The 24,633-nt window shown below is 47.3% G+C and overlaps 1 protein-coding gene across 1 annotated transcript in view; it reads left to right on the top strand.

The window, feature by feature from the left end:
- Nucleotides 1–24,633, top strand: part of LOC144769900 (C-type lectin domain family 2 member F-like) — a 104,687-nt gene that overhangs the window by 74,907 nt on the left and 5,147 nt on the right. The window contains exon 8 of the mRNA XM_078654093.1: nt 24,334–24,437. Within this exon, the coding sequence (XP_078510219.1) occupies nt 24,334–24,437 (104 nt within the window). The remainder of the gene's footprint in view (nt 1–24,333; nt 24,438–24,633) is intronic.

The following is a 24,633-nucleotide window of genomic DNA, read 5'->3' as shown; positions in this document are numbered from 1 at the left end:
TTAAGAGTAGATGGCAAACTAGAGGCAGAAGAGCATGCAATGGAAACTGAGAATGATGCCTACCGTGATGATGATCTTCCCTCTATAGTACTGGAGGTTAAAACCAGCCTGCACACAATTGACTCTACCCTGGACCAGTTATCTGCCTGACTAAATCAAGTTAAAACCAGAGTGGACACCCACAATGGAAAAAATGCGCAGCTGGAGGCCTGGGTTTCAGACAATGACGATGCCCTGGCAGAGGACAACAGTGGCTGCTGAAAATGGACAAGGTGCTGGAATTGATTAAAGCTAAGAATGAGGGGTCCCACAGTCCACTGCAATATCGCAGATGGAAGATTATGTGGAGGCACTGCTGTGCAAACTTTGGAAATGCTCTTTCCTTAGTCTTTATTGTGAAGTGGGTGCACAGATCATTGGGGCTCAGAACGCCGCCAAGGGCGCCTGCACGTCCAATAGTGGCCAAACTGCTAAATTATCGAGACCAGGGACACTGTTCTGCACGGCTGTCCAGTTTAGACATCAAGAATTTCTCCCAGCCAAGAGAATCCTCCAAAAGCAAGAGGTACCATATTCCCTGCTTTTTCCGGCCAAGCTATGCATCAAGAGAGGAGACAACATGCATCTCTTCATGGATCCAAGATTTCAAGTTTTTCCTGAAGCTCAAAAGAGAGCTGGACTTCCTAATTTCAGCTGGCAACAAATTCCACAGCTTGGTGGTACCATAGTGAAAACTCCGACCGGATTTTTGGCACTGTCAAGAGATTTGCACCAGTGGAGCGGAGTGACCTACCTGGCTGGTACCATGTGAAAATCTCCAGCAGAAACAACGGACCCGTTTGTGTCAAGGCTTTAAAGGCCACACAAAGCGCCTTAAACTTGATCCGCTGTACCACAGGCAGCCAGTGTAGCTTCCGAATTTCACCAGCGATGGATTTATGCCGGGGAAGACTCAGCAAGAGGCGAGCCGCTGAGTTTTGGACTGCTTGGAGTTTCCTCAAGCACTGCTTTTGGGCATTCAGATACAATCCATTGCAGTAATCCAACTTGGATTGTATGAGGGAGGTGATGACCACCTTCTTGGTTTCTTCAGGGATATAGGGAAGAACCTTCTTGATTTTTTTCATCAAGAAATAGGAAGCCGAGACAATGGCGTTGGTTTGTTGGATAAATGTTAATCTGTTGTCAAACAGGATGCCCACATTTTTGGTCTTATCCGTTGGTATGGGCGGCAGTCCCATTTCTGTAGGCCACCAGAGACTGCTCCATGCAGGTTGTAAACTGCCAAAAATCAACACTTCCGTCTTATCGGAGTTTAACTTGAGGCAGTGTCTATTCATCCAGATGTTGATAGCGGCCATGCAGTCATGGAATTGCACGGCAGGGGAGCTCTGTTTTTTATGAGCTGAAACCACGATCTGGAAATCGTCTGCATAAGATGTTAATGAGAAGCCATAGCCTCTAATTAGAGACACCAGTTCGGCGATATAAACATTAAACAACAATGGACTCAGCGAACTACCCTGTGGCACCCCATACGCAGCACATACGGCTCCGAATTGAATGAGTCGAGCGACACCGTTGATCTCCTCCCCTGTAGAAAGGAGGCCAGAAGAGCCAGTGCCATGCCTTCTACACCTAAAGTTCTTAATCGGCGGATCAGGAGAGTATGATCAACGGCGTCGAACGCAGCAGAAAGATCGAGCAGAATTAATGCTGCGGTTCCTCCGCGGTGGAGTGGTGTGGCTCATTGGTTAGAGGCGGCAGACCCGGAAGCAGAGAACGGCCCAGGACCAGGGTTCAATTCCCAACGTGGCAAGGTCGTGGACCAGGGTCAGCGGACTCGATCATTCTCGCCTCGGTGCCTACTCTAACCAGGGATCACACTCGGCAACTCTGGGCATTAGCTTGCCTCATCTCTACAACGGCCCCCCACATTTGCCGGGGATGCCTGGTTTCACCTTGGAGATACCCAGTAGGGACCATCTCACAGGGATAGCCAGGACGGGTTCCCCAGTGGTCTACAGCGCCATGATGCCTCGGGCAGCAGTGCACTTTACAAGACACATACATTTACATTTACATTTACTGTCCATAACAGCTCTAATTTCTTCGGTCGCCTTAATAAGTGCTGTCTCGGTACAGTGCTCTTTGCAGAAACCAAACTGAGAGTGGTCCAATAATCCGTTGTCATCAATGAACTGGGCCAATTGGACATTCATGATTTTGGAAGAGGGAGGCGTGCAATGGGGCGATAGTTCGATGTCATAGAAACATCTAGCGTGGGTTTTTTAAGAAGTGGCAGAACAGAAGTCTCCTTCCAGCTAATAGGGAAATTGCCTGAGGAAAACATTCTGTTAAAAATGTCCACCAGCACAGGGCTCACCAGATCAGCTAGTTCTATCAGGAAAGCTGGAGCCTGATTTAGAGGCCGAAACATAGTGGTTCAATGTGTCGGCTGACACCGGGGAAAATTCCAGAAACCTGCACGTGCTGGCCGGCAAGATCTGTGTATTGGAAGTAGGCTGGGCACTTAGGCAATCTTTAAAATTGCCAACAATATCCAACACTTTACATTCAAAATTAGACGCCATGTCATCAACAAACTGTTGACTACCTTGTTTATTCAGAGCCTTGGAGACAGTAAGTTTATTTATAATTAAAAACAGCTCTTTCGAGGAATGTTTCGCAGAGTCAATCTGAATTTAAAATATTGACTTTTCTCGGTGACCACAAGCGCTTTATAGGATCTGAGAGCTATCCTGTAACTCGATTTGTCAGTGTCGTGGTAGTACATGCGCCAACGACGTTCCATACGGCGGCATTTCTGTTTTTCCGCTCGAAGGAGATCAGAGAACCATGGTGCAGAGGGTGCTGCCCGGTTAACTGAGATGTTCTTGAAAGGAACGGCAGCACTAATGGCATCAGATAGCTAACTGTTGTAGTCATTGACTGCTTTATCAACGTTGGCACAACCTAGAGGAACAGAGCGTGTGAGACTTGTTTGGAGAACAACTTTGTCCAGTTTACTCCAGGCTCTGCGGGGGGCTGCCTTGGGTATAACCGTATTAGCCTGGGGTCATTGATCTGTAGTCCCTTACTGACTACAACAAGGTTTTTTTTAGAATTAAGTTGATATCCTGATATATGCCCAAAAATCTTAGCCTCTTTTTCGATTTCACCTAATGCACAAAGTGGATTAGGGGTCATAATAGCTAGATCATCGGCATATGCCAAGATCTTAGTGCTCCCCCCTTACTGTGTATAGCTAAGATCTGGACAGCCGAGCCTGTAACCAGGCGAGGTCGCCCCCACACACCACTGCTTTTGACCCGTTCTGCTTGCCTGCATTGGGTTCTGACCCTTGTGGTTATTTACTTTTGCCTCTGTATTTGCCGCTTTGCTTGCCTGCATTGCGTGTTACCCTCGTGTAAATTTTCTCATTGCCTCTGTTCTTCCCGTTCGTGTTACCCTCGTGTATATTTTCTCATTGCCTCTGTTTTTCCCGTTTTGCTTGCCTGCATTGTGCTTTGCCCTCCGGATGACCCAGCCGCCGCTGAGCCGCCCTCTGTCCTCCTTTTCCCGCCGCTGACTCCCTGTGGCCCCGCCCCCCTCCTGCCCATTCACCGCCCCGCTCCCGCCACCCAGCTGCTCCTCCCTCCCGGCTCCTCTCTTATGACGCCGACGCGAACGCGCAGCGGTCACGTGCAGCGGGCGCGCCGATTATGCGCCGAAGGCGCGCCAAAGGCAAGCCCGTCTGCGCCCGTCCACGCCTGGACCGCCCCCAACGCCAGGACCCCTGGCCCCCGAGGCTGCCAACCCATCCGCCGGTCCTACGACGCCGCTACACTCAACGCACTCAACCCCGGCCGAACCATCTGGATGCTACCGAGCCACCCCGAGACGCTCCCACGGACCCTTCTGCTGCCGAGCCTGCAACTTCTCCTGCATCCGGACCTGCACCGCACCCGCCAAGACGAGCACCAGCAGTAACCACCTGAAGTGCATCCTGCTCAACACCCGCTCCGTCCACAGACACGCCGTGGAACTCTAGAACCTCCTCGACACCACATCTCCAGACGTCGCCTTCCTGACAGAAACCTGTATGAACGCCTCCTCAGCGCCCGACATCGCCATCGCCATTCCGGACGGATACAAGTTCACCCGGAAGGACCGCGTCAACCAGACTGGAGGAGGCATCGCCATCGTCCACAAGAACACCATCCGCATCACGACCAACTCCGACGACGCCCTCTCGCCGGCCGAACACCTTCACTTCCAGATCCACACCGACCCCAAGACCACCCTCAGAGGCACCCTCATCTACAGACACCCAGGACCCCGCACACAATTCAGCGAAGACATCGCCGACTTCATCAGCCCACACGCCCTCCCCTCCGCCGACTACATCCTCCTCGGGGACCTCAACTTCCTCCTGGAGAACAACAACGACCGCAACACCACCACCCTGCTGGACAACCTCGCCAACCTCGGTCTCAAGCAACTGGTCAACACCCCCACCCACTACGCCGGCCACACGCTTGATCCAGTCTTCTCATCCAGCAAGCACATCACCTTCAGCCACTCCACAGGACTTCACTGGACCGACCACAGCTGCGTCCACTTCAGCTTCAGAAGAACCACAACCCACCACCACCCGCAACAGGTTCCCCACAGGAGCTGGAGCAAGATCACCGCCGAACAGCTCACCACCTCCCTCAGTCAGAACCCACCCGCCAGCACAACGGACCCCACCGAAGCAGCACGCAACCTTACGAAGTGGCTGTCCGACTGCGCTGACAACCTCGCGCCACTTAAGAACCCTACCAGCAGACCCAGAAGCAAGAAAGCCTCCTGGTTCACCGACGAACTCAAGGACTCCAAGAAGAACTGCCGCACCCTCGAGAAAACCTGGCTCCTAGACCAGACCACAGACAACATGACCGCCCTCAAACTCGCCACCCGCAAGCATCACCAGCTTATCCGCACTACCAAGAAGAAATCACTGAAGGAACGACTGGACAACAACACCCACGACAGCAAGGAACTCTTGAACATCGTCAAGGAGTTCTCCAACCCCATCACCGGCAACAACGACATCACTCCTTCACAAGGCCTCTGCGACTCTCTCGCCTCGTTCTTCCACCGCAAGATCGCCGACATCCACAACAGCTTCGGTGCACCATCAACGCACCCAACCGTCGAACCAACGCCCTCCACCACCACCCTCCGCACCTGGACCACGGTGACCACCGAAGACACAGCCCGCACGATGAACACCATCCACTCCGGATCTCCGACCGACCCCTGCCCCCACCTCTTCTTCAACAAGGCCGACTCAATCATCCCCCCCCAACTGCGGGACATCATCAACGCCTCCTTCAACACCGCCACCTTCCCGGAGAGCTGGAGGCACGCCGAGCTCAGCGCCCTACTGAAGAAACCAACAGCGGACCCCACCGACCTCAAGAACTTTCGCCCCATCTCGCTCCTCCCTTTCCCTGCCAAAGACATCGAGAAGACCGTCAACAGCTTGCAGCCTTCCTCGAGAAGAACGGATCCCTCAACCCCTCGCAGTCTGGTTTTCGAGCCAACCACAGCACTGAGACCCTGCTGGACAACGGGGAAACAGCGGCCCTCATCCTCCTGGACCTCTCTGCAGCGTTCGACACCGTCTGCCACCGCACCCTAGTTCAACGCCTCAGCAACATCGGTATCCAAGAGAAGGCACTGGAGTGGATCATCTCATTCCTCACCGGCAGAACTCAGAGAGTGCGCTTCCCCCTGTTCCGATCCGAGGCCACCGAAGTCATCTGCGGCGTACCGCAAGGATCATCACTCAGCCCCACCCTCTTCAACATCTACATGAGACCTCTCGCAGCCATCGCACGCCAGCACAACCTCAACATCATCTCCTACGCTGACGACACCCAGCTGATCCTCTCCCTCACCAACGACCCTGCCACCGCCAGAACCAACCTACACGAAGGGATGAAAGAAGTAGCCGAGTGGATGAAGAACAGCCGCCTGAAACTGAACTCAGACAAAACGGAAGTCCTCATCCTTGGATCATCACCCTCTGTCTGGGACGACTCCTGGTGGCCCCCAGCCCTGGGCAGCGCACCCAAACCAACGGACCACGCACGCAACCTGGGCTTCATCCTGGACTCCTCCCTCTCGATGACCAGACAAGTCAACGCCGTCTCCTCATCGTGCTTCAACACCCTACGCATGCTCCGCAAGATCTTCCGCTGGATCCCGACCGAGACCAGGAAGACGGTCACCCAGGCACTCGTCACCAGCCGACTGGACTACGGAAACGCACTCTACGCCGGAACCACAGCCAAGATACAGAAAAGACTCCAACGCATCCAGAACGCCTCCGCCCGTCTCATCCTGAACATCCCCCGACGCAGCCACATCTCCGGCCACCGGAAGGACCTGCACTGGCTCCCCGCAGCAAGAGGATCACGTTCAGGCTCCTCACCCATGCACACAAATCTCTCCACAACCTAGGACCCAAGTACCTCAATGACCGCCTGACCTTCTACACGCCCACCCGCCAGCTACGTTTGACAAGCCTCGCCTTCGCCGCCGTACCACGCATCCGAAGAGCCACCGCTGGTGGCAGATCCTTCTCCTACCTGGTGGCCAAGACATGGAACTCCCTCCCCATCCATCTTCGGCTGACCCAGGACCATCTCGCCTTCAGGAGACAACTCAAGACCTGCTGTTCGAGCAATAGCAGACCCCTTACCCCAAGCGCCTTGAGACCCTGCCGGGTGAGTTGTGCGCTATACAAGTGTTATGATTGATTGATTGGTTATTAGCCATTAATTTCCTGACGAAGGGGGCGATATACAAAGCAAATAAAACGGGGGAGCAAGGGCACCCCTGACGCGCCCCCCTGCTAATTAACACAGGGTCTGACAATTCTCCCATAATAGCAATTCTAGCCACCGGGTTATTGTACATTATTGAAATCGCCTTGATGAAGCCTGACCCAAATCCTGTACTCTCCAGTGTTGCCCACAGAAATGGCCTGGAGACCCTATTGAAAGCTTTCTCCGCATTTAGCAGAATCAGCCCGATAGGGTCTCTCGTAATGCCTGCTGCATCGAAGAGAGCTATCACCCTCTGTATGTGATCTATTGTGCTCCTGCTGGGAACAAACTCATGTTGGGTGGTTGAAACCAGCTTCTTAATCATGGATGCTAGACAATTTGCCAAAATCTTGCATAAACCTTTATATCGCTATTACTTAACGTTATAGGACGATAAGACACCAACTCTTTAGCCGATTTCCCTTTCTTTAGAAAGACCACAATATTAGCAGATCCCCATGATTCGGGTGCCCTCTGCCCAGACTGTGCTTTGAGAAAGACATTGACCATAAGTTCTACTAAGCATGGGGCTAGTTTTTTTATAGAATTCCCCTGGAATAGAATCGGTACCAGCCGCCTTCCCGTTAGCCAGGGAGCTAACATCCATCACTTCTTCCGTCATAATAGGTATTTCCAATGCTTCTCTTTCTTCCCTAGTTAGTTTCTCCCCAGGAAGCTCCGCTAGATACTCCTGAATGTCTTTCTCCTTTCCAGTGATTTCTTCTGTATAAAGCTGTTGATAAAATTTCTGAAAAGCAAGCCGGATATCTGAGGCCTCTGCGACTAACCCCTCTTGAGGATCATCAATTTCAAGAATTGCTCTCTGTGTCATCCTTTCTCTAGTGCGAACTGCTAATATATGTCCCACTCGCTCGCTACATTCGTACATTTTGGATCTTCACGCTGCATATTTCCCTGCTGCTTTGCTTGTTGCGACTTCTAAAATTCGAGATTTAGCAAATGTGCTACCTGAGTTTGCACCTGGCCCACATCTCCCCCATCCGTAATGGTTTCTACCAGTTGTGCCTCCGTCTCAGCTATCTTGTCATAAAATTCCAGCATATGCCGTTTGCCCACTTTCTGAGACCACGGACCATACCTTGAGGTTTCTCCTCTTATCCTGGCTTTAGAGCATCCAATACAATATCAGCCCGCATGGTAACTTTATTCTCAGATATAAATCTAGGGATCTATACTTTCATATGTGCAATATATTCCTGATCATAAAGGAGTGCCCTATCAAAAGTCCACTGTTGTATCTCTTTTTTAGAGGCTTGAAGTGGGATCTCTAGGACTAGCAGGTTATGGTCAGACATGACCTATGGAAATTTAAAGATTCAGCAGTTAATCGAGAGAGCCTGGGACACAAAGAAATAGTCAAGTCTAGCATGTGTCTGATGTGGGGCTGAAAAAAAAGTAAAGCCAGGGTCATCAGGTTCTTGCGAGGCCCAAACATCCATGAGAACATGAATAGCACATAAATTCTGCAAAGATTTGAAAACTTTAGGTATACGACCTCTATAAAGACTAGACCCCAGCTTCAGAGTATTAGCCCCCAGATTTAAATTAAAGTCACCGCAAATGATCAAAAGCAGTAGCCAGCCAACTAGCTCCATGTTTATACATTTGAAAAGGGTGGAATCATCAAAAACTGAGCCATGAACCGACCGGAGCATAAAGGAATAGTTATCGACTTAGCATGACATGATTGCCCATCTTTTAGTACGCATAAACAAAAGGAATCCTACCAGGGGAGAAGTGCTGCCCATGTAGGATATGGGAGCACTAGGTGTTTAGTAAAATACCCCTCACACACCAAAAGGCCCTTTGGTGTCATCCTTCATCATCGGGGTCTTCGCACCCCTCTATCGGGATGCGGCGTGCTGCGACCTACGGCTACGCGGGAGCACTTGTTGGATGGCTATGTGTGGTGCGTGTGGTGCAAGTGATAAGGATGATAATGTGAGTGGTGGTGGGTAGTGAAAAATTAAAAAGTACCTGGCTCGTAGGTGAACATTTTTTTTTTATTCAAGACCTCGGGCTGGCACTATTAAAAGAAGTGAAGTGCGAGGTAAAAGTCTGTTGTGATAATGAACAGTACCTCATGTGTGCGTCGACATGTTTCGGAGCTGGCGCTCCTTCTTCAGGACTGGAGCACAACTTCCCCACCTTACTCACGTTTTACTAGTTGTAACTCAAAAATAATGGTTTATTAATTAAAAGTGACAAATTAATTAAGTGATCAATAGGCTATAATGTGCCTACAGCGGATTTTTGCTCAGGATACATGCAGTTGCATGACCTGAAAAAAGAAAACAAAAGGATGGTCACCCAAGGTATGGGTAGTTCAACAGGTGCAGTCACCTGGAACAAACCATTGTTGTCCTGTAAAAGAAAGGACTCACAAGACATACAACATAGAGAACACACAAACTTCTTTCCATAAAAATATATATCAAGGAAATGTGGGTCATACTTAATAGAAATAAGTTGCTTGCTTCATGAGCTCATAGAAGCGTCTGGGGGTTGATTGCTACTGTGTGCAATCTGAGTGGAAAGATGAAAATAACAAAACAAGTTTTAGTGATCAGTTTTTACTCACTTGGTTATGAGGTGAAACCCAGATTACCAACTCCTATACTCACAACGTAGGGACAAATTATTCACCGTCTTACCCCTCGCGCTGCTCCGCTCGTTTGGTTTTGTGAGCCTACTGTGGGAGGTATTTATACCCGGTGGTGCTCGGTTAATTAATTAGCGGATTCGGTGTCATGCCCAAATATGGGTTATCCGCTTACCTAATTACCGGTTGAGGACTGATCTTAAGTTCTTGAACTACTCGATTTGATCGAGGGAGAGGCGGAGAGGCGCGCCCTACCCATGCGTGCGCTGCCGCCCAAGCATCACTGCCTCGCGCCTGCGCTGTGACCCGTGTAGGGTATGCGCATGCGCGGCAGGCAGACGCTACACGACCGCGCATGTGCGGTTAGAGTAATAGCTCCCTCAGTTGTTGTGGGGAGTATTTTATGAAAAAAAAATTGTGAAATGGACGTTTTGGGCCTCCATCCTCATTCCTAATACTTCCACACTGGTAGTGGGTGGGTATTAAAGAGGACAGGGTGGAAATAATGTCTTAAAATACCGTTGGCAAAGGCTCATTTAGTCTCGTTTTCACTGGTCTGGTGGTCATCCCCACATATTCCAAACCACAGGGGCAAGTTATTAGGTAGACCACGTTTTTGGTGTTACAGTTCGTGAGGCGCCGCTGTTCCCACGTGGTGCTGTGGAAAAGTCAGCCCATAACGCACCTGATGCCCAGGCTGCTGGCGCAAGACGCCTCCTAGTTCCCATCTTGAACAATTACCAAATAAAGAGACGGGCGCTGGAAGCAGGAAAACAAGAACAGAGTTTTATTTCTCATGAGGAGAGCCTGTCATGTCGGACACTCGCATAGTGTCTTCAGGAGGTGCTCTAACAAGTTTCTCTGAGGCTTCGTCTTTTATACACATGTTTATGATGCACAAACATTCCTTATTGCAATAAAGACGCTTTGAAGTAAGAAAAAGCATGCTTGGAATCCCAGCTTCAGGCCTATTCCCATACCAGTCGCTCAGATGTCATCCTCCCCTCCTGAATGTAACAAGAGATTGTGATCTCTCAGCCGGACATTCCTACAGGACACGAGGGCAGGAGGGGATGATCAGATCAAAGGTTGGGCAGGCGATAAGATCGGGCACTTCGGTTGGTGTATCACGGTTTTGTTATGCTGGGCAGGAAAAGGGGGGGTGTACATCCACGAGGCTTGGTCTTAGGACTTGGGACCGGGTCGAAAGGCCAAGTGCAGCTGGGGGGGGGGCTCGTCAGCAGAGGGGAAGGGTGTTCTTGGGAGGAAATGGGGGGGTGTGGATGAAGCAGGAGTGTTACTTCTAGAGCAGGGTCACGCAGAGGGAGAGGGTTTTATGGCCGATGCATGAGCAGTGCGCGCGGGGAGGGGTGACGGGGGTTTAACAAACGGGCAGAGAGGCCATGGTGCCTAAAATGGCTGTCGTGTACGTGTGTGCATGGGTCTATGCTGGCGGGATAACACAGTCAGTGTTTCGCGATATCCGTTCTGCTTACAACAAGGGGTACAGTGAACACAAATGAACGCCGCTTATGTGCATATATATATATTGCCATTTTCAACAGTCGCCGCTTTTTAACATAAGTAAGTTCATTTCGGTGTTTACCCCAACTGACGGAGTGTACATATAGCCATGTGTGGCCAATGAAATAGCGTTTGTCAATACTAGCAGATTGCGTGTAACCATATGCAGTCAATACGATTGGCGGAATGCGGTACATATGAATTTACATTTGTTGGGTTATTCATACAAGTCTAGAGATCGGCATAATACTTAGTCGGGGTCAATCAAGAAAAAGGTTCCGACACATTATAGAATCAGGTTCTGACTTTCTCTCCGGTGACATCAACATACAGTAAAAAGTGCTCTGATACCTTCGGGTCTTGTCAGTGCTATATGAGACTTTTGGAAAGCTAAATACATGAGTGACCGATGTAACATTTTTGAAAGCAATACAAAAATGGTTGAGGGAGGAATTCAGTTCGATACAAGCAATTAGATAGTCTGTTTGTACTGGAAAAAGTTTTGTTGCAGTGCTAAAGAGATACATTCCAGGACCAGACCTCTTGGTGTTTGGTACTTCCAAGGAGTGGTAAATAGTACTTCTTCGATGATTTGGAGTGTTTCATCGTGAGGCAGGCTCGTATATAGACTTTCCACGTCCAGACTCATCAGGAGTTGATTTGATGGGTCGAAGTCTCTATTGTCTAGCAGTTGTAGCACTGACTTGGTGTCTCTAAGGTAGGTGGAAGTTGACTGGACCAGTGGGCGTAGGAAAGCATCCGCAAATTTGGAAAGTGGTTCAAGAATGGAACCGATACCCGATACAATAGGTCTTTCCGGTGGGTTAGACATGTCTTTATGGATTTTTGGGATGCAGTAGAAGTAGGGGATGCGTGGCGTTGGCTGTTGCAAGAATTCAGCTTCATTCTTACTCAACCAATCATGTGCAAGCCCCTCCTCGATCATACTCCCTATCCTTGTCCTGAGTCTTTCCGTAGGGTCATCTTGTAATACAGTGTAGTTCCGTCTGTCAGATAGTAATCTCAGACACTCTGTATCATACGACTCTATTGTTTGCACAACTATAGCACCACCCTTGTCTGCCGGTTTTATGATTATTTTGTTGTTATCAGCTAGTTCCCTTATGGATTGCTGCTCCTGTTTGTTGGTATTATGAAAAACCTTGGCCGTTGACAGATTGATTTTATTGACTTCCGTCATAATTGCCTTCTCAAAAGTTAGTATTTCGATAGGCAAAGTGGAGTCAGGGGGGGTGAAAGTGGACTTTGGTCGTAGTCCCGTATCTGTTGTTCCTTGGATAGATGGTTTATCCTGAAAAAAGCTTGTAGTTTCAGCTTCCTCACAACGTCTTTCATTTCCATGTTTAGTTTGAAAATGTCCGGTTTATGCGCAGGCACAAACCCTAGTCCCTTGTTTAATACATTTTCCTGAATCTCTGTTAGAGGCCAGGGAGTCAGATTTACCACTAAGTCCCCCTTTTGCTTGTGGACGGGTTGTTCAGAAGGGATCCTGTCATACTCCTCGTGGTCCTGGAATTGTTCTGTTCTTGTTGGTCTTCCCAGGCTACATTGTTGCCTTTTCTGTTTCTTCCCCGTGTCCCGGGGCGTGAGCCTAAAAAAGGCTGTTGATCATAGAAACCCTCATTGTATTCTGGGTTTCACTGTTGGTAATTAGGTCCTGCAATGGGCGGACCAAATGGAAAAGGGGTGAATTGTGGTGGGCCCAGATATGTTGGATATTGGGGTTGGGGTTGATGTTGGTACCCTCTCCACCCCCTTTGTCTAGGGAATTGTTGTCTTCTTTGTCTCGAGCCACCTCGCCGTGGCTTGTATCCTTTATTCCTGCTAGAATTAGACCCAGAGGAACATTGTCAGAACCATCGCTGTCATAATCGCTATTGGAATTTTTGGGTGTATAATCAGCTTTTGTGTAAGGATAGGCTCCTTCTGGTGTGAATTTTGCTTTATCCTTACTTAGTTTGTTGGTCTTGCTTTGTTTAAGTGTGAACTCAAAATCAGTCATTTGCTGATTAAGTTCATCCAATCTCACTTTTAGGTCAGCTGGTGATATGTATGTGTTAAGCTGGACCTCGATTTTGTTGATCTCAATTTTTAGTTCTTGGGTGATCCTAGCCGCTGTTTTTACTATCAAGACCAACCAGTCTCTTGAGCAGTGCCATGAGATCAGTGACCACTCTTTTTTTTAAATGAGATCATTCTGGAAAATCAATGGTTCATTTTTAACAATTAACCCTGGTGGTGCCATTTTACTCCTAAGGTATTCTTTCATGAAAACGCCATGTAGTGCTGCCTTTATTTGGTTACGTCTCAGATTGATTAGTTCATTCCAGCAAGCCATAAGGGAACTAGCTGATAACAACAAAATAATCATAAAACCGGCAGACAAGGGTGGTGCTATAGTTGTGCAAACAATAGAGTCGTATGATACAGAGTGTCTGAGATTACTATCTGACAGACGGAACTACACTGTATTACAAGATGACCCTACGGAAAGACTCAGGACAAGGATAGGGAGTATGATCGAGGAGGGGCTTGCACATGATTGGTTGAGTAAGAATGAAGCTGAATTCTTCAACAGCCAACGCCACGCATCCCCTACTTCTACTGCATCCCAAAAATCCATAAAGACATGTCTAACCCACAGGGAAGACCTATTGTATCGGGTATCGTTTCCATTCTTGAACCACTTTCCAAATTTGCGGATGCTTTCCTACGCCCACTGGTCCAGTCAACTTCCACCTACCTTAGAGACACCAAGTCAGGGCTACAACTGCTAGACAATAGAGACTTCGACCCATCAAATCAACTCCTGATGAGTCTGGACGTGGAAAGTCTATATACAAACCTGCCTCACGATGAAACACTCCAAATCATCGAAGAAGTACTATTTACCACTCCTTGGAAGTACCAAACACCAAGAGGTCTGGTCCTGGAATGTATCTCTTTAGCACTGCAACAAAACTTTTTCCAGTACAAACAGACTATCTATTTACAAAGCCATGGCACCAGCATGGGCAGTACTTTTGCTCCGAGTCTGGCTGGACTATATGTCCACCATCTAGAGACAAACAAGATACTACATCCAGACAATCCATACAGGGGCAACATCAATACCTGGAGAAGGTATATTGATGACGTTTTCGTCATCTGGAACGGGGACCACCAATCAGCGGTGGATTTCCTAGTATGGCTGAACAATCAAAATGCCGTCTTAAAATTCACCAGTACTGTCTCAGACCATTCTATGGTCTTCCTAGATCTCAATGTCTACACTGAAGGTGGTAAATTAAAGAGTACCACCCACTTCAAACCCACGGCGAGGAACTGTCTCTTAAGATATGACAGTTTTCACCCCAGACATTTAAGAGAGAATTTGCCCTATGGACAATTTTTACGATTGAGACGTAACTGTACCGAACTAACCGAGTACAAGTCACAGGCCTGTGACCTCAAAGAAAAATTGTTGCAAAGACAGTACCCAGAGAAGACCATCAATAGAGCTATGAAAAGGGCTGAGAATAACCATAGGGAGGCTCTTCTAGAAGACCGAGAACGAGAGACTAGTGACAACAAACGACCAATTTGTGTCACTACCTTTACCACTGTGTCCAATGAGGTGTCCAAAAATATAAATAAACATTGGTCAATTCTTAACTGTGGCACAATGAACCTGGAGAAACCCATGCATGCCCACCGTTGTGGACGGAACCTGAAAGACATTTTGGTACATACCAGACCAAAGACAGATTTAGACACAAGGACACAACCTATTGGCATTCAAGGCCATTTTTCCTGTGGAAATTGTAGTAGCTGCCACCTGACAAAAAAGAGCAAGATCCTTACATTCAGGAATGGCACCACGTGGGAACAGCGGCGCCTCACGAACTGTAAGACCAAAAACGTGGTCTACCTAATAACTTGCCCCTGTGGTTTGGAATATGTGGGGATGACCACCAGACCAGTGAAAACGAGACTAAATGAGCATAAAAGCAATGTCCGGTGCAAAAAGAGTACTACCAAGATGGCAACACACTACCTCGAAAAACAGCACTGTGTTAATGACTTGAACTGGACAATCATTGAATCATTGCCATCTGAAAAAGGCCTTTTTCAAAAAGAACAAAGATGGGTGTTCCATCTGGGCACACATATACAAGGACTCAATGATGATGTCCCTTGGTCACAACTGTCCAACTTATGAATATATACCCATTCTATAAACTGTGAATTACATGAACAAATGCCCTTTGCCAACGGTATTTTAAGACATTATTTCCACCCTGTCCTCTTTAATACCCACCCACTACCAGTGTGGAAGTATTAGGAATGAGGATGGAGGCCCACAACGTCCATTTCACTAATTTTTATCATAAAATACTCCCCACAACAACTGAGGGAGCTATTACTCTAACCGCACATGCGCGGTCGTGTAGCGTCTGCCTGCCGCGCATGCGCATACCCTACACGGGTCACAGCGCAGGCGCGAGGCAGTGATGCTTGGGCGGCAGCGCACGCATGGGTAGGGCGCGCCTCTCCGCCTCTCCCTCGATCAAATCGAGTAGTTCAAGAACTTAAGATCAGTCCTCAACCGGTAATTAGGTAAGCGGATAACCCATATTTGGGCATGACACCGAATCCGCTAATTAATTAACCGAGCACCACCGTGTATAAATACCTCCCACAGTAGGCTCACAAAACCAAACGAGCGGAGCAGCGCGAGGAGTAAGACGGTGGATAATTCGTCCCTACGTTGTGAGTATAGGAGTTGGTAATCTGGGTTTCACCTCATAACCAAGTGAGTAAAAACTGATCACTAAAACTTGTTTTGTTATTTTCATCTTTCCACTCAGATTGCACACAGTAGCAATCAACCCCCAGACGCTTCTATGAGCTCATGAAGCAAGCAACTTATTTCTATTAAGTATGACCCACATTTCCGATATATATTTTTATGGAAAGAAGTTTGTGTGTTCTCTATGTTGTATGTCTTGTGAGTCCTTTCTTTTACAGGACAACAATGGTTTGTTCCAGGTGACTGCACCTGTTGAACTACCCATACCTTGGGTGACCATCCTTTTGTTTTCTTTTTTCAGGTCATGCAACTGTATGTATCCTGAGCAAAAATCCGCTGTAGGCACATTATAGCCTATTGATCACTTAATTAATTTGTCACTTTTAATTAATAAACCATTATTTTTGAGTTACAACTAGTAAAACGTGAGTAAGGTGGGGAAGTTGTGCTCCCGTCCTTAAGAAGGAGCGCCAGCTCCGAAACATGTCGACGCACACATGAGGTACTGTTCATTATCACAACAGACTTTTACCTCGCACTTCACTTCTTTTAATAGTGCCAGCCCGAGGTCTTGAATAAAAAAAAAAATTTCACCTACGAGCCAGGTACTTTTTAATTTTTCACTACCCACCACCACTCACATTATCATCCTTATCACTTGCACCACACGCACCACACATAGCCATCCAACAAGTGCTCCCGCGTAGCCGTAGGTCGCAGCACGCCGCATCCCGATAGAGGGGTGCGAAGACCCCGATGATGAAGCATGACACCAAGGGGCCTTTTGGTGTGTGAGGGGTATTTTACTAAACACCTAGTGCTCCCATATCCTATATGGGCAGCACTTCTCCCCTGGTAGGATTCCTTTTGTTTATGCGTACTAATCTGTGGAGTAAGAATCCTACTTCAATTACTCTACCTCCCTCTTTTGTTAATTTTGTTATGATTGCCCATCTGCCCAGATGATCTGCTTTAGACTGTGGAAAACTAAAAATCTTCCTGCGAGCCATTATGGCTATCCCTTTTGTGCGAGTGCCTTGGGTTGTGAAGGAAACTAGCTAATTCTGCCATTTTTGTCTCCCAGCTTCGATGTGTGTTTCCTGTAAACATATTATATCCGCATTAAGATGTTAGATATCTTCATTAACCCTACGCTTAATCTGACAATTCAAACCACATATGTTAACAGATGCGATCCTGAGCTTACCCCTTGTCATTCATTAGATTTATTAGCCTTCCAGTTGCCATAAACAAAACCAAACTCCTCTTAATATTCCACCAAATATCCTTGCTGTTACAAAATGTTTAGCCCCTGAACCCGGCAAACTAGGTCCGTAGACCCTTGTGGTGCCTCCTGCATCCTGCCGTTGTCCCCTGCTGCTGCCACCTGTAAGGAAACAAAAATTGCATAGTGTGCCACTACTATCCAGACCCTTAGGACCCAACAGGAATCGTACAAGCATTCCCTCGCTCTTTCCTCCTGGGACTTCCCGCAAATGCTCCTGCGCTTGAATTTCCGAGCTAAACTCTCTGATCACCCCCTTGTATATAACCTTCAATTGTGCAGGACTCATTAGATAGACTTCACAACCAGCCTTCTGAAAAGGAGCAATTAACTCTCTAAGCCTCCATCTTCTCTCCACTATTATGTGGCAAAAGTCTGGCCTGACAAAAAAAGTATGGCTTCTGGTTGAGCTTTTTCAAAAACAACCTGTCTCAACAAAAAATGTCCAAAGAAAATCAAAATAGCTTTGGATTTGTTTTCGTGGTTGCCCTGTCCCCTTTTTTACTTGAGCATCAGAGGGAATCTGTGCACTCTCTACACCTCTGCATCCCAGTTCCAGTGTTTTAGTTCCGGAAAGGCTCCCTTCAGTAGCCACAGAATAAAACCACGAATATCGTCTCCTTCTGCGTTTTCTACTATACCAAGAAGCCTCAGATTGTTTCGCCTCTCGCGATTCTCGAAATCCTCAAGCTTTCACATGACATTGGTCATTCTTGCCTCGTTTGCCGTTGCTTGTTGTCCTCTGGCCTCAGACCTTGCCTCCAACACCTGTACTCGTTCTTTTAGCATTGCAGTTCGTTCCGTAATCTCTGAGCAGGTTTTACTGACCTTCCTTATAGCCCCTTGAAGTTTTTAGTCACCAAATGTGCTCTCTTATGCTCCTGTCAGATTTCGACTTGCATTTGTTTGAGTGTGGAATATATCAATCCCATTGAAGGAGAGCAATCAGAGCTAGCTTTCGGTCCGGGTAGCTGCTCACCAGCCTCCAACTGAGTACTATCGTTTACTACTTTTTTGGCCTCAGAATTCAGAAGGGTCCCTGAGTAATCCCAATTCATCTGATTTGGTTGGCCAGCATCGGATTCAAATCCCACACCTTGAGAGATTTTCCCACCCAGGCTTTTCCATCTTTTCTGTGCAATGACCCGTTTCTGAGTGACAGCATTCACGGATGCTGACCCCTGTACAGCACGCCGCATCCATCGGCTATAGGCTATTAAGCCGTTCAGAGCACACGCCTGTGGCTCTTCCCCTGGAACGCCTATCAATCGCCCCCACTACCTCATACCCCTAGGCAGCAGTACTCAGAACTCGCTACCGGCATCCACACCGCCCGCAATGAGGAACCCTTAGCCATTGCTCAACTGACTGTAGCATTAACTGTCGAAGCTACTGCTGGACGCCCCTACCGCGTTGTCCTATCCTCGCACTCCTCCTCCTCGGAATATTCCCATCAAGTAAGGATACTCTCATCAAGCTTGTATTAACAGGCATGCTTATTTAATGTCCTGAAGATGATCCACGCATTGTTCTCTTGGATCGAAACGCTGTCGACACCCCAAAACTTCTCATACACACACTGTGATGTTACTATTTACTATGTAGAGTTGTTCCTTGCGATTTGTTTGTCTAATTGATGATTTGTCTTGGAAACAAACCGTGAGCATTGCCTGAGCCTCCCCTAAATGTTTCCCAAACTGTATGTCTCTGTAGTAGGACGCAGTATTCTTGTTTGTGCATTCCCTAAAGAATTGTCGATAAATTAAACATTGAACCTCTGTCCGGCTGGACAAATGTAACTAAAACAGCACTGATTGGGTCTGTATTCATTGCTCTCTGTTCATTCCTATTCTCCCCTAGGGACCACTGTTGTGTTAAATAATTGATTCCCAAGGTCCCTGGCTGACTTTATTTGGGTTACCTTTGTTGATTAAAAAGGAGAGACTCTAATTACCATGGCTCTTGGTCACGCAGAGTTTTGGTTGGTGACCAGGGTTGTGGCCACTTGGACTACGATGGTGGATAACCTTCCGCAGACGCTCTCGGACCACACCCCAGTGCACCTGGTACTGATAATACCGCAGACTGTCCAGTGGGCTTTCTCTTGGCAGCTCCTCCCTCATGCTCTACAAGACACCGCGTTCCGGGAGGAAATACGCTCTGCTACCATAGATTACTACGTAAACAGTGTAGGCACTGTGGAATCGCCATCCATATTACGGGAGTCTTTTATGTTTGTGCTGCGTGGGGAATGCACTGCGACACAGGAGGGAATGCTGAAGGCGATACGGGGAACCCTGAGCAATTTGATGGCTGAAATAGGCAGACAGGAGTTTGCGCAGGCCACTACCCCCAACCAGACCACACTGGCGGACATTAGAGAAAAGATATCTAAGTACAATGAGAAAGCAGAAAGGGAGGTGAAATATTTAGGGAAAGAGGCGGGGCGAGGTGCTATGGGGAGGGAGATCCACCCAGTAAGACCCTAGCTGGACTTTTGCGCAAACCACATGCATCAGCCTATGTGGCAGAACTGAAAACTGTAATGATCAATTGATCGCCTCCCCGGCTGCGCTACCTGAGATTATGTCTCCCTTTTACGCCAAGCTGTACACGTCGAGTGTGACTACAGACCGGTTGGAATTGCAAGAATACCTAGACACCCTAGAGTTGTTCTGGCTGGGGACAGGCCACAGGGACTACCTAGTCCTCTGATAACCCTGGAGGAGATAGCGCAGGTCAATGCTGGCCTGCTGGTTGGTAAGGCTCCTTGCTCTGACGGGCTCAAGCCCACCTTTTACAAGGAATATGCAGACCTGCTAATTCCGCACCTCATTGAGATGTATCATGAGTCGCTGTTGTTGGGTCAGCTTCCTCCGTACCTGCGCGAGGTCCTAATAGTCACAATTTTCAAACCGGACAAACCACTGGAGATGTGTGACTCCTACCGACCCCTCTCTTTAATCAATATCAATGCCAAAATCTACGCAAGAATTTTGGCAAACAACCTGCTGCCTCTCCTGCCCTTGATTGCATGCCTGGATCAGTCCAGCTTTATACTCGGGCGCAGGACATCTCACAACTTACGCACCATATTTGCTGGCATTCACCACATCCACACCTCGGTGCAGGCGGTAGCGACTCTACTTGACGCCATAAAGGTATTTGACACACTAGAGGGGCCGTTTCTCTTCCTGCTGATGGCGAGACTGGGGTTCAGTACAAATTTCATTCAGGAAGTCAAGCTTTTATACAGCGTGGAATTGGTTTCACCACCCGAGGTCTGTTGGTGTTGGTGCATGTGACGATATCACCCTCTATGTCCGCAACCCAAGCACCAATCTTGCACCTCTGATGCGTGAGGTGATATGCCTTGGCGGATACTTTGATGTCCAGAGCAACTGGGGAAAGTTGGTACTCTTCCCACTTACTGACGTAACTGTCCCTTGTCCCATAAAATACCCATTCAGATGGGCCACTGAGCCAGTCAAATACCTTGGAATATGGTTAAGCCAAGATATAGATGAGCTTTGGAGGGCTAACTATGGGTGTGCTGTAGAATGGTTCGAGTCGCGCATTCCAATCTGGACTAATCTGCTGCTGTCCCTCGCCAGACACGTTGCGATAGCGAAGATGGTGGTCCTACCCAGGTTTTTATATCTTTTTGCAAATATTCTGATGCCCCTCATGGCACATTTCTTTAAAAAGCTAAGGTCTAATCTAAGAACACTTACTTACTTGGGCAGGTCAACAGCCCAGAGTAAAGTATGAGGTGCTGGTGCTGCCACTGGCAAGAGTTTGGTTGGGGGCATCGGACCTGCAGACATATACACCCTAAGCACGCAGGCAAGTTTCCTGCATCATTGGTTATACCCCACTCCCTTTCAGCCCCATGTGGTGGTGGAGTGGGACTGGGCGTCAGCATGGCCACTGATGATGGCCTTGTTCTGCAAATACAAAGCGCCTCCAGGCTAAATAGACCCTGTAGAATGTATGCGGCGGCGTGATATGGACTCTGGAGCCGAGCTGGAGTCCTGGTTTTACACGTCCCGTCAGCCCGACTCTCAGAAAGCCCACTGTTCACCCCGCTGCAGAGCAAAGAGTCCACGGGAAGGGCTGCTGAGCTTGGAGTTAAAACTATTGTGGATCTGTTCCCTGGAGGACAGTTCCTGGGATTAGTGTCCAACCCTTCGGTGATGGAGACCATGGTGCTAGACACGCTGCTATATTACCAATTGTGAGCGACCCGCAGGGCGACCTGTGACACTTTCCTTGAGCCCCTGACCCTTGCAGCGCTGCAACACTTATATGTCATCACATCGCCACAGAAACCTGTTACTAGACTATACACGATCACAATGAAATCCTCTCAATTGGGCACGTCTGTCCTGCCAAGAGTAAGGTAATCTACTTTACTCCTGCACCTGTAACAGCTAAAGCAGTCTTTGTTAAGACTTCAACTCCTGGCCATATTACTGCATGTGCAAGAACTTCCATTGAGTGATCTGTCTTTATCAGAAATCAATCAGCAATATCGTTGATGTTTTTCAGTAGGCATTCTCGCTAATCTGAGAACCTTCTGCTTGCAGCTCTTCATTTGTCCTTTCTTTCAGCCTATGAGGAAATCGTAACCCTCTCTCTTGAAAATTTCGATTTTGGTGGCTGTAATCAAACATTATTCACAAGTAGCTTTTTCTTTTAGTTTAACAAGTTTTCTTTCCTACTTATCCAAAATGTGTTGGATTTTCATGACGTCTCTCGTTCCCTGCTAGTTTTAGGCCCCAATTTGACACTGCTTGTTGGGAAGTGTCATTGCATGCTTCTTAATCAGCAGCTGGCACTCTGCTAACACTCACTCAAAATGAAAGCTACCATGACCTCAAGACACGCCTTTGTATTAATCCTAGTGTGGATATGAGAACTGATCTGTCCAAGCAATCCATTGTACCTCACTAGAGCTGTGCATTGGAATAAGTTACCATACGGGTGACTGCAACTTCCCAGATAAGATGGCACTGCAGTTCTCCTAGGCAGCATCCCTTTAGACAGATACCACTGTGTAGAAATGTGCCTTTTAATGAGCACACCAGTGCAGGGGTCACCCATATCTTGTCTACGTGTCCGTAGTCCAACAAAATAGAGATCGGCACTGAGCTGATATTCAAATAATACGTTTATTAATCACTCATGAGTGGGACTGCGTCAATACAACACCCTTGAGTGCTGCAGGAGGTAGTACGTAGAAGTCAGAGAACACAGAGATTATACACAGATTTTGTACATTGTAAGCATGTGAACAGAAATAGGAAGATACGTTTTAGAAATAGTTTTCAGCAAACAAGGACAGATGAAAAACCACATGAAAGGCAAAGTGGGAGGGGAGCAGGAGTGCTTATGGCAATAGTAAATGATTTACATTTAACAGGTGTACGTGCAGCTACAAACTCTCAGCATGTACATTGCTTTTAGCTGAGTCAGGAAGTCAACTAAAATAGATAGCACAGGCAGAAAAAAGACGAGCAGCAAAGGAAGGGAGAATTTCATAGCTAAAAAAATGGATGCCTCAACCAAGTGGCTTCAGCTTATGCTAATTGAAATTATTTCAGATTTCCACAACTGCTTGAACTTTACATGCTTCTCAGTGGTAGTTTAATGAGAAGTTGACCTACATAGCCAATATTTTGGCCTTTTCATAAGATGTTCCGAATATTGCTTCTCGGTCAAGCTGAACATCTTCTAATATATTTTTTTTAAATAAATCAATCTTTGCCTTTCAAAAAATCATGATTTCTTCAGTTCAAGGAAGTGAGATCTCTATTAATTATTACGTGGAAATACAAATGATGGACTAATCTGATTAGGACAAAGTAACTTTCTGTTTACATCATTGAACTACAAATGTATTTACACATCTACCTGATTAATTATTCCCTTGTGGATGAGTAAAGGACTGAAAAGCTAGTAAATAAAACCTTTGGAATGCCCTGTTGAAAACTGGCCTTCCCTGGTAATATGAGGAGATATTTGTATACTGATAACAACCAATCCAGTAAAGCAAAAAGGAGGGTTATGAAATTGTTACTATCAATTATAACTCCCCTTTAGATTCCACTTCACCATAAGGATGCTGTTTCTGCTAATGACAGAGATCTCATTGGTCACAGAAGGCTCAAGATGCATGCACCTATACGATGAAAGGATCGATTGCTTTGCATATAATTTCCTCCTTCACCAACAGTTGAAGACATCCAACCAAGATGTTCGACTAACATTGACCTATCCAGTATGTGATTAAATGTCAAGGTTGGAAGTGAGATCAGAGCTAATAAGCTGGCCCCTCAGGAATGTTAGCCCTCCACCTAACCTCCCACAATTTCATAACAAGCCCTTTCAGCTTTGGCTCCTGAGTATCCTTTTCTACAGGTATCATAACAATTTTTATGTTGCACTCACTTTGACAAGCACCAGAAGGTGTGTCACAATTCCAGTCATGTTCTTGTAGAACTGACCCCTTGAACCTTTGGGCCACTTTTGAGCCCCTTTCTCATACCTTGGCTCAATAATACAACTCACTTCAATTGTCTGTGGTCCCTAGAGCTATAAAGCAATAGAGCCTTCACTCAGGCTCACCCTTTTCATTGAAGGGCTTGAAGTCTGATGAATCCCAGCTTCTAGTTCCAGCTATAACTGAGCGTGTCCTCATCTCTTCCAGATAGAGATTGCTCCACCACCATTCCTCTATACTCCAAATTCCACAGTTCCCCCATTTATAAGCGCCCCCCCCTGATTAATTCCCATCTAGAGCTTGGCTCGGCTTTAGTTCAGATTACTTTCCTCATCGCATCTGTTCATGTCCTCTCACTACACCTGGTTCAGACAGCCAATTAATATCCCTCCCATTTGCACCTGTATCTCAGTTACTTGCTATATCCTCTTACACTATACATCCCACAACTGTCTCTATGTGTACGCTGCTACATCTTTTCATCTTGTATTCTATAACAGTCTGGTTTTTGACGTACATTGTTTGCAGCATTATGTTTGAATTTTGTTTTTTCTGGGAGGGGCTATTTCACCCTACAGTGTCCCATGTGCTGTTACCTTCATGGCAATAGTTAACTTAAAATAATTTCATATGGATATAAGGTCACTTGAAAATGTTGTGTTGCTAACAATAATGTGCTTTATTGTGCTTTTTTTGCAGAGTGAACTACTCAAAGAATACGGTAGGAGATATCCATGGATTGGTCTTTATAAATTGGAGGAAGAATTCCAATGGTTGGATGGAACTAGTTGGAACAGCACTGTGTAAGTTCCAGGTGTACATTTGCATTATTCAGCACTTGTGTAAGCAAGAACCATTGTAGAAATCACATACAACTCTAGCGCATGACATACTTCCCTCCCCAGACCTGCACACCACTCTCCCCCTCCCCCCCAGGACCGCGCTGCCGGTGCACCAAAGGCAAGACTATCTGCGCCCAGCTTCAGAACCCCCGGTCCA

The sequence above is a fragment of the Lissotriton helveticus genome, chromosome 7, assembly GCF_964261635.1.
Source record: "Lissotriton helveticus chromosome 7, aLisHel1.1, whole genome shotgun sequence".
NCBI lineage: Eukaryota > Metazoa > Chordata > Amphibia > Caudata > Salamandridae > Lissotriton > Lissotriton helveticus.
The sequence above is the reverse complement of the archived record's forward strand: the minus strand, read 5'-3'. Positions and strand labels throughout refer to the sequence as shown.